Raw genomic sequence first — 18,309 nt, forward strand, 5'->3', positions numbered from 1 at the left:
TTGAACTGCAGATGCATAAAAGCAATCACCACATCCCATCCTCCCATCTGGTTTCCATCCCTCGCTCCTGGGCAGCTGCAGCATGCCAGCACTTGCTCATTGCTAAACAAACCCAATGTCATTTTTATGGTTCCACCCATTGGCGTACTTGGCACAGAGAGACACTGCCGGTTTATTAATAGCTTCATGCTGGCCCAGCTCTATCCTGTGCAGGATTTCCACAGCATCATTACAATGCATTTTTCACTATTTGCCTCCCCACGTGCCATTAAGGAGAGCAGATGCCTGTTTTCCACCTAGCTGTTCACGCTCCTCAATGTCACCTTGCTCAAGACCTCACTCCTCCTCCTCTGTCTCCTTCCCCGCCCTCCATGACAGCACCCCAGCACAGCCAGAACAGTTGCCCTCTGTGGCACCATGTCCTCAGAGTGTCTCTCGGGAGTCTGACTTTAAGAGCAAGCTCTTTGTAAGAGATGAGACACCAGCCACAGCGCACAGGGTATTTGGAGCAGAGCTGGAAGGGGAGCACCGTTATTTTAAGTCCAAATGTTCAGTTACTGCACAGTCAAATTTCTTTCTTCTTCAAAAAAAGGCAGGACAAACTTCCAGCTTTGGGCTAACTTTGTGAACTACTCGCTAATGGTGGCAACTGCTATGCAAGTGACCCCTCAAAGGCAGAAGTCTGGAAGTAGATATGGAACACGCTGGCAGCTGCCCACTTTGGTATATGAGCAAGGCAGTCAGTGGTTTGTACCCAGGATTAATGGTTAACAAGGCACAAGATAAAAAAAAGTGATCAGTGTGCCAACACATACTTTTGTTTTAGTCTTCTCTACCACATCCATCATCTCATGGCACGCAGGCAAAAGGTTTCTCCAACATGGTTAAAACATTGCTCCTGCATATAGGGTGCATGAGACCCAAACAAGCTTTAACTAATGGTATGAGCCTAGAGCACCAGGTATGCAGACACCCACCAGGTCTTGGCTGACACACTGGTCTTCCCAGGACTTGTTTTAGCAGCTTATAGAGGACCCTTCCACAACCTCCGCCAGTTTGGCCAGCCCCATCAGTGTGCATTACCCTGAGCATCCTCACAGATCTGCTCATCGTGTTTTGTAGCACAGGTTCACCTTTAATGGAGGTGGCTTCCAAGAGTTTCACTGATTGCATAGAACTGTCCTGCTCACAGGAGCTTCCAGTTCACCCTGGGCAGAGAGCTAACTGGTGCTGCACTTATTTCTGTCTTCACATTGAGCCCCAGTCACAGGAACAGAGAAGAGTTCTGTGACTTTAAAAGAGTTCACCACAAGAACAGGCACAGGATGGATTAAAGGCTTTGGAGTACAAATGAAAGTAACTAGACACAGGTACCAACATGCTGCTGATTGGAAGGATTTGTTCACCCACACCTCAGCCTCAACAGCAAAATTAAGAATGGATGTGCTAGCCAGGGTTCATAGTACTTGCAGACCAAGGGGCTACACCAACCTCCCAGAGACCGCAGCTCTTTCTGCTTGCCATTTCACACTGCCAATGATTCCCCCCACCGAGGATAACACACACACACCACATAATTCACAGTTTAAAAAGGCATCAACAGAGAATCCATCACTTCCCTGGATAACTTCCAATAGTCAATCATAAAAAACCTACACGCACTCAGGCATTTCATTTCAGTCCACATGGACTTATTTTGCAGCCATTTATTTGTATTACACATGTCTCTTGTTATGTCAAAATTTCCCTTTGAGAAAATAATTGACAATAGTCCCCTTTCAGTCTCTCTTCAGTAAGCTAAACAGATGGAGTTTGCTTCATCTTCCGTTTCCAAAATGTTTCAGTAGCTCCTGTCTCCATCCTTTTCTCAGTTTTTCAACACTAAAGCCACCATCATTCTGAGGCTCATTTCCATGAACACTGCTGAGTGCAGGGGCAGCAAACCATTCCAGTGACACACTCTCTCTCTCTTTACACTCCCATCCATTGGGTCACACAGGACACCAGGAAGCTTTGTCAAATTACCTGCCCACTATGTCCCCAAAATTGCTCTCCAAGCCACTTCTTTCCAAACATCAGCCTTGATGCAGAAAAAGCCAGAGCTTTCAGTACCGAGATTCATAAGCCTGCACTTGGGTCATTAAGAGCCCATTGCGTTGGGATCAGTTCAAGTCAGGACAAGACCCAAAGCACTCTACAAGACTATCAGTAGCATCCATTTTATTTACCGTCCTGTCAGTCTGTGGTTCATCCTCAATTTCTCTCCAAAGCAATTCTGTATCAATTCCCATATCACTGATAGAAATGTTGATCATGAACAGTTCTCTTACACATCCCCAGGGACCCCATTTAATTATGATTCACTGTCAACAATGCCAAGGCTTGTCAGTGAACTCAAGAGTAGCTGAAGAGACCTCCTGTCCCCTGATGTTCTTTCTTCATAAACCATAAAACAGATTAGAGAACTCTGCTTGTAATACATTCAGTAAGTGCTCTGCAGCCATTGCAGAGCACTGGTACTTTGGAGGAGGTTCCTGTCTTTTGAAAGGAAGGGGGATTGAATCAGGTTCTCATGCAGTAGCAAATCAATGCCTAACAGCTTGCTGAATACATTAGAGCTATAAAGTTATTTCTACCGATCAATCAGGTTCTAGTCTCAAAAAAGAACAAAAGCAGCTCCCTTCGCAAGATTACTTTTTTACAGTTCATTTTAAGTAATGCCAGGTAGAGACAGGAATAACTGATACCTTTTGGTAGTGTCAGCTCAAATTGACACAAGACAAATCAATGACCAACCAGCCCACTCTTACACTGTTCTCTCATTCTCTGCACAGCTGTACTCTCTCCATCTGCTGGAGCTTTCCTGTCACCCCAAGGTCCCCTCAGCCACTTCTTCCAATGCTCCTTTGTTTTGTTGGGTTTTTTGGTTTTGGTTTTTGGTGGTGGTGTGTGTTTGTTTTGTTGTTGTGGTTCTTTTTTTTTTTACTACTACTAGATGCTCAATTTTGAACTCCATCCCTCTATATTGATTAGGCACTTGGGAGATATTCTGTGTGTCATGTATGGCACAAGAGCATCTCATTTCTCTACCCCGAATACCATATGAAATATTTATTTTTTTTCTGTATCATTTTTTGGAAGGTGAAATCACAAATGAGCCTACACTCACTAAATTTTTGAATCTTATGAGAAATTTCTTCTTGCCTTCTTCTAATATTCATGTTGTTTTCCCCAACTTATTTATCGTACTAGCAAGAGTCAACTGCTACCTAGTTTTTATTTAACAATGCCATACTACATTTTTAATTACCTCTTAGGTTCATGACATCTTCTTAGTAGATATTATATCCTTTTTATGCTCTATAATATCCTTGTATATTTTTGTGCCAACTGCCACAGAATATTTGGGCACAGATTACTTTACTCCATTCCATGTATCTTCACTCCTTTTTCTTCTGCATTCTCTCTTCCCTGTTCAAGAAATCTGTTTCCTAACTGGCATAAGCTAAATGTTTCAAAGCTGAGCCAAGATTCAAAAGACTCTCAGACTTGGGAGGCAGCTACGAGAATCCCCTGTGTCACAGATGACCCATGAACAGTCATGCCTTTTAGTGGAGGCAACAATTTCTTGCTTTCATACCTTTTTAGAGTTTTCTAGCTGTAGATAAATGTCAAATATAGCCCTGTCCTCATCAGTCTTATTTAGTTCACCACACAACCACCAGCAGGGAGCAGACAAGACACCACTGGTAGGAGAGAAGGCAGACATGATCCTTGGAAAGCCCTTTTTATCTGCAGATCACAGTACCATCATCCTTCTGTAATTTAAGGGGCAACTTGCTCAGTGGAACAAATGCCCCAGGGCAGAGCCCAGCCCTTTCATGACAGAGCCAGTTTGTGCACGGTTTCTGCTGACTTAATTTGCGTCTTGTGATGCATCTGAGCCCTTGGGTCTTTGGCAAAACCAGGTATCAACTCAATAGTGCCACCACAACTGCAGAGGAACAGGAATGCAAGATTCTTATTCTTGGTCCCAGAATCAGAAAGGAGAAAGAAAAAAAAAAAAAGGTACAAACACAAAGTCAAAAATAGCTCTGTTCATCTCCCTCCCCAAAAGCACTTAGGTGTAGTTACTGCATTCAAGCAGCAGCCCTTTAATCAAGGAGTCCTACTTATTCATGAGGAGAACTGTATCTGGACAAACCTTTCAAACACTAGTTCTGCCATCTGGCAGCAGCACTGAGACTTGTTCCCAGACACACACAGAGCGCTGGTAATTGCCCTCACGTGGAATTCCAAGGCACTGCAATTGTTCTGGCATTTAAACCTCCGTGGGCTCCAGATGTGGAATTTGTGTCTTTGTGGGAAAAAGGTACTACTAATTACCATATATTCCTCATCCCCCAAATACTTTCCATTTTGCTCTCCCCAGTTATTTCTGTCGTCTTTTACAGCACTAGCAGCAGAAATGCAGATTGTGTAGGCCCATGGATAAGTATCTTAAAGAATTCACACTAAGGAAGAAAGTGTGTCACATTTCTCCTGGTTTCCCTGCCTCCGTGGATTTGACACTCTGAGCAGCTGCCCAGTGGGAAACAAAGCTCTTCCAGGGATTGCTTTGTAGGCTTTTGTTTTTTCCAATGTTTAAATTAATTTCAGATCATAATGGAAAGGTCACAGACATAACCTCTCTACTGAAAGTGGCAACTTTGCATTCTTGTAGTGAGATACGTAAGGGAAAAGGGGAATAAAAGTATTTGAAGAGACTTACATTTTGCTTCAGACAGATTCTGGTTAGGTGACCAGACCAGCATGCCGAGATTCTCTCTCTCCTGACTTCGCCGTGCAAGTTTGGCTTAAGAGAAAACAGATACAAACCAAGTTACAGAGAAAGTCATTTCAGATGCAAAATGGATACAAAAGTGACTTACCACATATCTGGAGCTTTTAATCAAGATACAAAACCCATCTGCAGAGTTAAAAGCCCATCTTCACAATCAGACCTAAGGCTTTTCCTTGTTTATTCAATGCATCACCCCTATATAACATAACAGATACCACACACTCAGTCTTTCATGCAGTACACTAAGCAGCATACGTTGGACCTAAATTAAAAGTTAATTAATGTTTCTCTTCCAGTATACTTGATTATTTTTCTTCCAGCCATCATTAAATGTAAAAGGGAGGAGCTAGGCTCAAGGAGCAGGCTCCAATCCCTTGACATTATGAGACCATACTGTGCAGCTAGATTAACGCTTTATAGGGTAGACACAGGCATGAACCTCCTGGGTTTCACTTCTGAGCGCCTCCTCCCCTGCCCCAGCAACCCTTCTACACTGCCATCCCCAGACAGACAGGAATGTCCACCAAGGTGACACCGGGTTGCCCCAAGTCAGAATCAGGTCGTCCGCTCAACCGCTCCAGAGAAATTCTTATGCATTCCCTCCCACACTCCGTACACACACCCACACTCAGAAACCAGGTCTGTTTTTAACCAACTTAACACCTGGTTGGCATGAGAGCTCTGAAAGTCTGACATGAAGAACCACAGCTGCACGTAGTTTGAAAGAGCAACCTCAAGCTACATTTCAACTGTGAGTCCTCATGAATCTGCTGTTGTTCGGTCACAAGCAGTCAAAAGAGAAGAGAAAAACTTGCTCCGTTGAGTCAGCACATGCACAGCCAGCTCAACCACCCGCCCTGGCCGAGGGAAACTTGCAGGTCTTGTTATGAACAAGTGCCTGCAGTGCTACTTCCACTGCAAAACGTCACGTAACACTGACATTTTATGCAATATTTCAACACAATATTATTTTCTCGGTGCTGTGCTATTAAGACATATAACCACCACTTCATGATGCACTAAAAAAAAAAATAATCCACTAACACAGAAGATGCAATGCCAGGGCACTGCCTCATGGCACAGGGGTTGAAATCAGAACATCATCTGCTCATGTGTCTCTGCTGCAGTAGGAGGCCTGTCAGCACCCAGCCCCTGCTCATCTGAACGCAGCAGAAAGTTTACTAATTACAATGCTATGAACACTCATGGTTTGACTGTTTTCAACCTGAAATCCACTCAGCTAAGAACAGTCAGGGTTTAGATGATGAAAATATTGTAATATTAAATTTAAAGCACAAATAGCACATATTAAAAATAATCAGTTGCCAGCAACATATTTACATTGAACTTTCTTTTTCTTAACTGCCCAAACATTACGTTGTTTCTCATTCCTTGCCACAACAAAACAGAAAGTTTATTTTCATGACTAATTTCTGGATTTTCATGACAAACACCATGATTATCTTTCACACAGTTTTTTTTTTTTTTCTTTTAAAGAAGGTCAGCAACTGCACATACAAGATATTTTGTGCACCGTGCATGTTCAATATTTCCTATCCAAGGCAGAAAAACAGGAATGAGAAAAGGCAACAACAGCCTCTGGTGGCAAGAGATGGGGGTGGAGTCCAGATATATACAAAGAACATGAAGGGTGTCTGAATTTATCATTATAATACTGAATTTAAAATTTCAACTTCACCAAAAAAAAAAAAAAAAACAAACAACAAACACCACCACACCACGACAACACCAAAACAGTCTTGAAACACTGGTGATCAAATTTTACTTTGTCCCTCATTTCAAGTCTGGGTCAGGAATGCCAAGGGCAACCTTAACCTTCCCCTCTATCAGCTTTTGCCCCTTGCTCTGCCTACACCACAGTCTCTCCAACTAAAGACTAGTGTAGAGTTCAAAACACGGAAAGAAAAAAAAGTCTCTCTCCTCGCTTTGCATTGCACTGAAAAGCACATCTCATCCCATAAAAATATTCAGAAATCATCACTCGGGTCTCCAGGAAGTCAAACACTTTGCATCCAAATCCCAATGCACCTCCCCACCCCCAGTAACCCATTGTAGTTCACGAGCCTGATGCCTGAATTCTGCCAACAAGGCTTAACACAAGGCACATCGTCAGCCTGGCTTTGCCACAGTCTCATTCACTAAACTGGCAAAACCCACCTAACTCAGGAAAAGGGTAAAGTTTTCTCCTAGTTTCGCAGGCTGAACATCCTCCCTGACACAGCAGGTGGACATCCCAGCCCAGCCATCCCATTCTGGAGAACTCTGCTAGCTCAACTCATCACAGGAAAGTGATGTTTCACCTCCCTCAATTAAAACCCCAAGTTACACTTCAGGTCAAAGGCAGTGCCTCAGGTTAGGAGCTACCTACCTTCCAGCCCCAAATCCTCTCCCTATGAGCGAGGAAAAAAACAACTCCCTGTGTCTCGCACCCAGAACTGGAATCCCCTGCAGATGCTGGACTTCATGCAATCCCCAGAACCCTCTTTTGCCCAATTCTCACAGTCCAGCTTCTTCCCCTCTGCCTTCCTCCAGCCTTTAGGTAGCAACCACGAGCCAAGTTACCTTGCACTTGTAAACAGGTGTGAAGCAGCAGCTCTGGTATTCCCACATTTCTCCTGCCCTGCCTCTCCACCCAAGCCCATGCCCATCCACCCTCAGGAGAGGTAGAGGCCAGTGCAAGGCACGCTGTAAGGGTCAGTTAAAATTCTCTGCTGAGGACAGAAGTACCTACGAAGGCCAACACACATAGAAGGGGTTGGGGTCCTCAAATATCCGCAGAGGCAGAAACTGCCTCCCTAATATCACCGGTGACTTAGCCTGCGACCCAGCTACTTCACCTTCCAGCACCACATCTTCCCCATCACCCCTTCTCCAGCCCACAGACCCACGTTTACCATCCCTCACAAGCAAGGCAGACACCATAGGCATTCTTTCAAGTCCAGTGTTGACCCCATCATAAATACACACGGTACAAGTATTCTTGCTACATGACATTAGCAAGGAAGAGCTTGCTCAGAATATGGGAGCACATTGGAATAGTTATTTCAGAGCAATGGCCACAGGAGGAGAGGAGGGGGCTTAGAGCAGAGCGGTTACTGCATCCCTTCCCTGCACCTTTCCAAGCACAGCTGCAAGGCTCACCAACACAAGGGAATTCTTTTCCCAGTCCCCTGCTTCTGGACAAAGGATACCAGGGTGAATTCAAACACGCTGCACTTCAGTGACAAAGCTAAAAAGTTAATTCAATTTAACCCAATATGTGTTTCATATAAAAATAGCCATGTAAGGAAGGCAAGGGTCACTCTGTTTTAGGCAAACGGATCAATTTAGGATCAATGGGGTTTGCTTGTTTAAATAACTGCAGTTAAACCAGTGCAGCTTGTGTTTAGAGAAGCTCTGTATTGGCAGATGAGATCAACTGACATTTCAGTTAATCCTGCACTTCCATCTAGGCTACCCACCAGGTATTTGTAAAGTCTCCTCCATAGCCATTAGCTCCCCATCAGAGCTGTTGTGGGAGCAAATGCTGTTACCACTTTGCCACTGCTGGCTTTCGTCTCTGTCCCAAGTCTGGGAAGAATCATAGATGCTTCCTCCAACCCCAAGAGAAAGACCCTCTGTTACAAGCAGCACCCCTGAAACTTAGTTCCAGTGCCAGAATTCACAGAGGATGCAAGTTCCCATTGCCTTTACCCAAGCAGATGTACAGGCCCAACCAGGCATGCGATAGTGCCTTTTCCACAGCACTTCCCATTCCTCTCTCTTCCCTCACCCGTAAAATGTACCCATACCCAAGGAACCATATGCTGACACACGGGAGGGAACTGCTCTAAGTTAAAACTCACTCTGTAAACAAAAGGTTATTTTTAAAGTTGGTGCCATTTACAGATCTAGTTTACTGCCCAAGCCTAAACACAGTTCAACGGGCACAAGGGACGAGATAAGCCAGGGTAGAATATCCATAAGCCAACAGTATCCCCCCCTAAAAAAAAAAAACCACAACACACCAAGAAAACCCACACACACAAACAGCGGGGGCTTTTTTCCCCACCCCCCCTGGAGCTGAAGGCACATCTCAACACCAGCATGCAGTTGAGCACACTGTGTGTAGGAATATATTGATTTGCACAGCAGAGAGACACATCGCTGTTGGAGTTCTATCACTTCTGCCCGGAGGCTGAGGCTCTGCATCCCTGGGCTGCACATGCCAAGGCACTGGCCCAGCACCTGCAAGAGCAGAGCAGCACAAAGATGTGAAACCCCGACCTCCAGCAGCTACGGCTCTTCCCAAACTTTTGGAAAGCTGTTGTAAGCCTGCTGCAGAGAAAAACAAGAGAGGCTTCAAGCAGCAGTCAGGTCAGACTCCAAGAGGTATTAGGCCAAGCAAAAAAAAAAAAAGCCACCCACCACCACACCACACTACACTACACACGCACTCCAACCATCTTGACTGAGTCTTTAAGGGAAGTCTTCTCCCTGCTGTGAAGGTTACTAGACAAAACAGCCTCACTCCCCAGCATCTGTCTGTCCAATTTTCACTTGCATAGAGAAAGATGTCAGTCCTGCTCTCCCACTACCACCCACAAAGTTTAAAGCCTCAGGGGTAAATCCACCTTAGACCCCATACCTGAGTGATACCAGCTCGTGTGGGAGAAAGAGGGGGGGAAAAAAAAAATAGAGTAAAGAGAGAGAAAAGAGACCTTTTTTGTCAATACAGAAAAAAAAACAAAGCACACACAAACAACAACAAACAAGCCCACAAACTACCAAACCCCAGTCAAAACTCTTAAAACTCACTCCCCCCCAGAGCCACACTCCTCTGCCATATCTACTCAAAGTCAGAGAGCAGAGGGTCAACCCTGCCAGGACTATCCGCAGAAATAGAGGAGAAAGGTGGAACTTGCAGAGAACTTAAAGGACACCAAAACCCTAAACACCCTTCTGAGTCCTTTGATGTGTCTATTGCCTTAAATCCTGGGTTTGGACCCCTTCCCTACAGCAAGAAATCTGCATGTCTCTCCTTGCATCTGCAGGGTTCTTCTGCAGATATTGTAACTTTGTATTTTCCCTTTGGCAAACCAAAGTTGTACCAAGTGCTGTACGAATAAGCTCAGTGCTGAACATGCTGCAGAGTTTGTCATCATGAATACGTTTGTGTTGACATGAAACCACAGATCTTTGTTCGGGCTCTCTCCAGAACGTTGCAAGAGAGCCAAGACACACGCATATGCCCTGCAGGCTCCTCAGCCAGCACACTTGGCAGAGTTGCTGCAAATGGACAACAAAGCAGGGCTGAAAGCAACAAGTGCACTGCTCTCCCCACCTCTACCAGGGTGCTGGCAAGTTAGGACACCTGACAGGGAAAGGGAAACAGCACATCAAACAGAAACTACCAAAGGTCACTGCACCACACACATGAAGTCCTCACTACAGGTCAGGGATACCTTCTCCAGCCTTTTGACCTCTCCTCAATTTGAAGTTAGCCATGGAGCAGCTGGCATCCATACAGAAGGAAAGCTGTGCCTGGCAGGAATACCACTCCCTTCATCCCACCTGAATCTCTTTTTGGTGAGATGAACTCAGAGCCTCTGAAGAGCTGTGTCAAAAAGCCAGGGGGTGAAGTTTGCGCTTCACAGCTTGAATCCATCCAACGCTTCACCACTTCTGAATGGGCAGGAGGACCTGCTTAGCCAGCATTGCTCTGAGCTCCTGACACATGCTCCCTGCCTCTCCCACCTGTCCTGTGTTGACTCTGGCGTTTATCCCTCCAAGTCAAGCACATTTGCTAGAAGTAACCTGGCAAAATAGAAAGCAAATAGCATTTTCCCCAGTTATTAAATCAAATCGGGTGGATACAAGATGAGACAAACAGCCAAGTGCGTGCACAGGGAACAGCAGGCCCACACGGACAGGGACCTCTCTGCCTTCACCCCAACACGATAGTTCAGCAGCACCACTGCGAAAGAGGGAGGGAGGCTGTTTCCCCTTCCACCAGCACCAACACGCACTTGACAAACCAAAGCAGGGAATCTGAGCTAAAAAGAAAACAAAACAACCACCACAAAAATCAACAAAAAAAAGCAGTTAGCTTTAACTCACACCAATTTCTAGTTTTCTACCACATATCCTAAGATACAAGGAAGGGGAATGAGAGAGCAGGGACAAGCAGGACACCTCCCTCAATCACAGCACCAGTTCAGGCTGTCTGAGAGACGGCTGGTGGAATGGCAGCGTACACAAAGATCAGGCAGGAAGGCAATGGAGCCTGCCAGTGAGCAGGAGCCGAGAGCTGCACAGCTCCAGCCTGATGCATCCCATTTTATTTTTCTTCAAGTTAGAGAAGAAACGTGCCAGAATAAACTCAGTGGGAGCGGAGGCCTCTCAAAAGAGCCACCAATCACTCTGTCGCCTATTATTTTGCTTCTGTGCAAGGCACTGGTGCCAGCTCCTGCTTGAGTTCCTACACTTGAGGGAGCTGCTCTGTCTCACAGCTCTCCCCAGGGATCCTGCACGTTCCAGCTGTGGCTGTGAGCTGCTCAAGAGCACTTTGCACTCTGGTTTTGGCACCTGTACTGACCCCTCAGAGGCATGATCTCTGTCTCCTGCAGATTCCAAGACACACTTGCTCCCAGCTCCATCCTGCCCAAGTCAGGGTGAAGCTCTGCCAGGAGGTCTCCAGCATTCTTTTTTCTCCATAACCCTTTCAATAGTCTCTGGTGTGACTTTTTGCTACTGCTGTTTGCACAAGGCATTTTAGAGCTACTGAAGCCCTCTGAGTTTCAAAGCAAAGCACATTAACACATGACTGTGTGAGAGCACTGCAACACACACCACGAAGAGTGGGAATTTACTGCTAGTCAGCTCCTCAGTTATTTAGAAATGGCAAAAGGTAACTCAGAAAAGCACGTCCACTGTCAGGTGCTCAATAGAGATACACACTTCTGTATCTTCTTTGGAAGGCAAACATGGGCAAATCAAAGTTTAAAAAGCACTTGCCATAGAAGTACAGGGAATTCTTCAGGTATTAATCATTTGCAAAGCAATAGGTAAGAAAAGATTTCCAAATTTAAATAACATATTTAATGAAATTATTGAAGTTTACAGAACAACTGAAATCCCTAGGGTACAGGATGGCAAGATTCCCATCTACAAAGGCTATTGCATTACTAACAGCACTTACTGGTCCCCCCATAACTGGTACTAACTCATTTTTAAATCACATACTACAGGTTTAAAAATAAAGACTAAGAAACACCTGTTCCTTTTAATATTTAACCCTCAACATTATATATAAACTTGACCCCCAACATTACACATAAAACATTTTATGTATAAAGCATCGTATAATACCCAAAGGTGAATAGCTGTTTTTATTGTTTAGGGAGGAGCTGGAACTGACATATAACAACTCAGCTGTTAAATGCTGTTGAAAGTAGTTTTGGACCAAGTCTAAATGTATTTACTTCTAATGAAGTGAGACTAAACAAGTGCTCCTGTTCCGAACCCTGTATTTTCTTTATCAATGCAGACCGTACATTCATGGCATATGGTAAAATCCCCTGCTTACAGTACCCATGATGAAACAAAATAAGACAAAGGAGGCACTGGCTCCCATAGTTCAAAAAACTTGCTCTCACTGGTTCATTGATATTACTCAGGTTCACAGCGTAATTGTAAATGCACAGTTGCAATACAGCAACAAAACACCTATGTGGCACAAGAGAATTCAAACAAATTTGAGAGTCAGAAGAAAAGCTTTTTCCACCTTCCTTCCCTGCTGCTGGCACTGGCGTCTCAAGCAGCAACTCAAAGACGTTTGAAGAACTCTGCTGCCCATCTCCACCTCCTTCTGCATGTGACTTCTCCTCGAGTCAGCAGATAATGCTTGTGATTCCCTTTCATCCATGTTTTCTGAGGACTGCCTAGATATAGGAGCTGGTACCTCACAGAAATACCATTTCTGTACAGCATGAAATGCAGCAGGTTTTAGACTGGAATCCTGCAAGTCAAGTAACGTTTTTTAATTAAAAACTTAAAAATTAAGCAGCAGTTAGCTCTTCCTATACATGACTACACCCGGCTGGCACTATAATCTATATGCAAATAAAGTTCTGAGAGCATTTTTGTATCTGCCTAGGGAAAGAAAAGGTGACTCTTTGGGTTTCTATACAGAGCAGCAGCACTGGAAATGCAGGCTGAAGAGCCGTATTGCCTCAGAATAACTGTAGGTGCTGTGCTACAAAAACCCCACAGTATCACACATTACCACAGTGTGAAAAATATTGCTTCAAAAATTACTCAGTTAAAGATTAATCATCCAGCAATCACTACAAAGGTCACTCTGCAGTGATAAAAATTATTACCATTAGAAGAACTGGAAGAGAAAACGAGAAAAAGTATGGCTAGCAATACAGTTTCTTTTTCTTTAAAGTAACCAAGTTCAACCCATACTAAGTCTGAACTTCACATCTTTGTATTTTTTGTATTTTTTAAATTTTATTTTAAACTTTTTAAGAACATATCTGATCCAAGATGCCTTTGCAGCCGAAGAGCTAGCAATAAAGCAAAAGCTGTGGCCTACATTTTGCCCACAGCCCAGGCCAGACCAAACAATAAAGCCAGAACAGATGTTGAGGCCTCGCCTTGATTTTTTTTTTCCTGAATAATAGGAGTCTGCTCATTCTTTCCTGCAAGCAGGTGGCACCAATGTGCAGCCATAGATGAGGTCTGAATAACTATACAAGCAAACAGGCTTTCAATACACACTTAAGTGTGTAAAATTATTTTTTCTACATGCATGCAATTCCAATCAGAGCTCTGCAGCGAGTTCTGCATACAAAAGCCCTGCAACCCATATAGGAGCAGGAAATACATTAACATAACATCATAAGCATGAATATATCCCCACACACACTCAGTATTGAGAAGTACACCTCTGCTAATCACAACAGGCTTTTGTCTAGACATGGCTGGGGTTTTGTACTGAAACGTGAAAGGGAGTTTGTTTGAAGAGTTAAGTATAAAATTAAGAGGAGAAAATGTACATTTGATTAAGATTTTACCATAGATCTCTTGAAAGCCTTTTTAACAATGTAAAAATTTGCACCACTTTTTTTGCAATGAGGAGGGCTAGTAACTATACTACAGCGATCCTGAATGCACAACTGAAACGCAGAACAAAGCAAAAGCCTGCAGCACAGGCACGGGGTTGGAGCTGCGAGGCTTGCCTGCCCTCCCAAGCGCGCTTCTCCCTTCTGCCCCTCAACATCACCGAGAGCAGCCCTGGCCTCCCCCGGCTGCGGTTCAGAGCCGCACCAGCTCCAAAGCCCTATCAGGAGGACTGGGATGGGACTGGACACGTGCCACCCTGCCAGTCAGCAGCAACAAAAGCACGGACCACACATGGGGCCTCGTGGGCCCCACACACTCTGTAGCTACCACCCCATGACCCATGGCTACCACACTGGGCCCCACATCTTGGGAACCCTCGCGCAATCACAACCCTAAAAAAAAAAAACAAACTATGCAAGACCTCCACAGAGCCACACATTGAACCATTTTAAAGTTTGTTAAAAATAGGTAAATGCATGCACACAATTCGTTCTGCAAGCCAAGCTACAAACTGAGCCAAGCTACAATGAGCCAACTACTGTAGGTTTCTGTTCCATCTCCCTGAACACTGTCCCAATGAGATTTCCTTCCTTTCTCCCACACTATTTCCCTTCCACTTTCATTTAGGTGACCAAGAAGTCACACAGGCACGCCTACATGTATGTATAGAATTTAATATAAAAAAGAGGAACAACAATCACATAGCACAGTTGTCTCAAGTGCCAGGTCTCGTGCTGCCAACTCTATTGCCAACTGCCAAATCTATCTGAAGCCAAACAGTCTACTGATGAGGAAGCAAAGATAAGGCAAACACATCTTCCTCTCTTTCCATCACAGACCTTGATTCTGCAGCCTCCCTTGTTCCTTGACAATCAGTAACTCCTACACGCACAGCTCTGCATTCATATGGTCTCCTATTTCTTTACCAAGCCAGCCCTCAGCTCTTCCCACCCATTGAACAAGGTCCTCTGTCGTGTTCCCTTACCCGCAGCAGCAAAAGAGCTGTTCGGGCCCAGTGCTGCCTGTTATTCACAGGCAGCACTTAAGAATAACAAGACCAGAACCAGCGAAGAGACTTCCTGCGCCTGGCACTGTCTCTGCAACATTGGATTTAATGGCCCTTCTTAGGATCGGGCGGGGCGGGGGGAGGGGGGAAAGTCCATCAAATCATCTAATCCTTTTTGAACCCATTTGTAATTTTGGCATCTACAACATCCTGTGGCAGAGTGCTACAATTTAATTATATGTTTATTCTCTGAAGGAGAACAAAGAAAGCCCATGCACAGACTCCCTTCTCAGCTCTGATGTTGCTAGCCAGTCGCTTCATCTGGTGGCCCCATTTCCTGCCTCACGAGAAGCAGAGAATAACTGCGCCCCATCCATCTCCTCCGTGTCTCTTGCTGTTTCACAGACCCTCTACCACGCTGCTCTCAGTCATCTGTTTTCCAAGCTAGACAGTCTGGGCTTTTCTGCTTCTGACTCGTACAGAGCCAGGGAACAATTCCTGTACTTTATCTAGTTACCTTACAGCTCTGAGAAGCATGTATGCGTGGGGGAGGGATGGAAACGGGGCACAACCAGAACTGTACGCAGTGTTCGAGAAGAGGGTACACCACAGGATTTATAAAACATGCCATAATGAGGTTCTGTTTTGTTCTCGGATGCTTTCATAACAGCTTTTAACAATACACTTGCCTTTTCACTATTACCATTGAGTCGATGAAAAAAACCACTATGACTCCCAAGATCTTTATCTGGTAAGGCAACAGCTAATTTAGAGACCACTACTGTACACATACAGTTAAGGGCTGTTCCACCCTGCCCTACCCCCCTCCCCAAATATTACGTAGCACATTACAACAAGTGTCACCTGTCATCTTTGTAGCCATGCTGTCACAAGACTAAACAGGTTGTCCATTCCTCCATTCAGCAGATATCCACACTGCCTCTGCGACCCCCTCCTCCCGTACACATACTGTCTTTTACACAGAGAAGAGGACAATTCAGCTGTTAATAGTAAAAATAAAAAGTGAGAAACAAAAATAACAAGATATGTAATTTAAAATGGAGAACACCAAAGCGTCACTTTATTCAAAGAGTGAGAAGTACATGGTGGCCCAAACCCCCGGCTCCAGAACACCTTGGGTTTCTCCCAAGGCTTCTTCCCCCAGGAGACATGGCCAAACGAACAAGAAGCCAACAGAGGGTTTCTCAGACCTTGCGGTTCCCACCATGCCCTTTCCCACCATGGCAGCATTACCGTTCAGATCACTGAAGCATGTTCCCCTCCCCATCTTCAGCCATCCTTTCCCATTCCTCAGCACCCTTTGGGGAGTGAGGGGGAGGACCTGAAATGGAGGAGAAGGAAAGGTGCTTTTGCCTCTGCTCAGAAGCAACACTCCCACTACCCTGGCTTTAGAAAGCACGGAGCATCCTTAGTCATACAGGAGACCTGGTTTCCCCTGTAGAGTTTTAAACTTTGCCTGCATAGGCTTGCACAAGCACTGGAAACCCAAACAAGCAGCATTTTACTCATCTTTCCTGCACAGTAAGGACAACCTGGCCTGTTTCTATTGCCCAGTGCAGTAAGAAAAAGAAAAAAGTCAGTCTCAAGTATTCACAAAGCAGAGAGATTCTTTTTCTATATTTTTAGCAACACCTCTTCCCTTCCCACCCGAAGTTCACAACAGCATCCTTTTGAGATAGCTTACACTGACCAGTGGAAGTAACGAGTGCCTAGAAAGTGCCAGGGATATAAAATGTAGATTCTTGGTTAACATAAAGTACCTGGTTTATTTTCTCACCACATTTCAAAAACCCTTACCAAGAGATAGTCAAAAACAGATCTGACTAGCTAGAACCTGGTCTCCAAAGAGTATGGGATGTGGGCACTTTTCTTCCTCCTCCTCCTCACCCTACATCTCAGGAGTTGGGGCAGGGGGGGAATTAAAAAAAAATAAATAAATAAAATAATCACAACCAGCTACGCTCAATGGCTTATGAACTAAGGCTACTGGGCAAACGTGCCACTGCTTGGCAAGACAGTAGTGTGAAGGGCAAGCAGATATGACACGCTGGTGTCTCCAACCAGACAAAAGTCAACTCGAAAGGTCAAACCAGAGAGAAATTCCATGTTACTCTACTCTCACAGTACCAAATCATTTTACACAGCAGAATGAGCCAATCAGCAACAGCTAAGCACAGTCAGCTCTCAAAGACAGTAAAGATTTCTCACATTATTATTATTATTATTCTTTAAAACCTGGGTCAAATACCAACACTTGTCAAGGCCATAAGCAGAGCAGCCCACCACACAACAGCAGCAGAGGCACATCTTCCAAACCCAGCTGGGTGCTGTGGGGAGGCTGAACAGCCAGGAAGGCATCGGCACTGCTCAGCCCTGCTGGAGGTGGTGGCCTCCGAGAGCAGCAGAATTGGGCCCTACAAGCACACCCAGGGGAGACCTGACCTCCATGCTCAACTAACCCAGCCACTTCTGCCTGAAGCTGGTTTTGCAGAGGTTAAGCAAGCGGCCAGGCTGGCCGAGCAGGAGAGACGCCAATGTCCTGAAAAGGGGACACAGCCTCCTCTCCTGATGCAGCCATCTCCAGCAGCAGATATCTGTCCTCAGGCCAACATGAGCATATGAGAAGCTTATACATCAAATCCCACCCAGCACTGAGTCATGCACTGATGTGGTGTGCAACTGCAATCAACAGGCTGCGAGCATGCCCAGTTTAACCCACACAAATCCGACTTTTAAATGTCTGTGACGGTTGCGTATCCTCCTCTCACCCCCATCCATGACAGTCTTCCAGGTCCTTATCCTCACAGCACCCCTACCAGCAGATGAGAGCTTTTATCAACACACACATATGCAAAGCACCGAGCACCAGGCTCACAGGAGTTGAGCCAGGTTTCCCAGGCCCCGTGTTAGAGCCCCAACTGTGGGTCATCCTTCCTCATCGTCCCACTCTCAGAAACACTGAAATCAAACAGGAGCCCATAAATAACATGTTTGTAGTATTTCAAATCAAATCTTGAAAACCTAGTCTGCTTGCAGCTCTCCTTGGAGCTGACTGCCGTATTCATTAGCTCACAAGCTCCCCAAGGCACAGACAGTCCCTCTCTTCCTGTCTGCACGGGGCCTGGCTCAACAGGGTGCTGTAAGGATAATATTCATATCCAAGAACACAAAGTTAGATTTAACGTGCCCTTGAAAGGCAGGCAGTTCCTGGATTGCATTTTTCTGACAGATTTCACAAGTCAGTTTGTTTTTTCCCATTTTTGCCAAATTCAGAGGCACAGTGAGGACTATATTTAAAATGTAGCTA

The 18,309-nt window shown here is 45.0% G+C and overlaps 1 protein-coding gene across 1 annotated transcript in view; it reads right to left on the bottom strand.

Annotated features, from left to right (window-relative positions):
- RCOR1 (REST corepressor 1) overlaps positions 1-18,309 on the bottom strand; it is an 85,056-nt gene that overhangs the window by 37,990 nt on the left and 28,757 nt on the right. Inside the window, exon 3 of the mRNA XM_065636277.1 lies at positions 4,772-4,855. Within this exon, the coding sequence (XP_065492349.1) occupies positions 4,772-4,855 (84 nt within the window). The remainder of the gene's footprint in view (positions 1-4,771; positions 4,856-18,309) is intronic.

The sequence above is a fragment of the Caloenas nicobarica genome, chromosome 5 (assembly GCF_036013445.1).
Source record: "Caloenas nicobarica isolate bCalNic1 chromosome 5, bCalNic1.hap1, whole genome shotgun sequence".
Classification (NCBI taxonomy): Eukaryota; Metazoa; Chordata; class Aves; order Columbiformes; family Columbidae; genus Caloenas; species Caloenas nicobarica.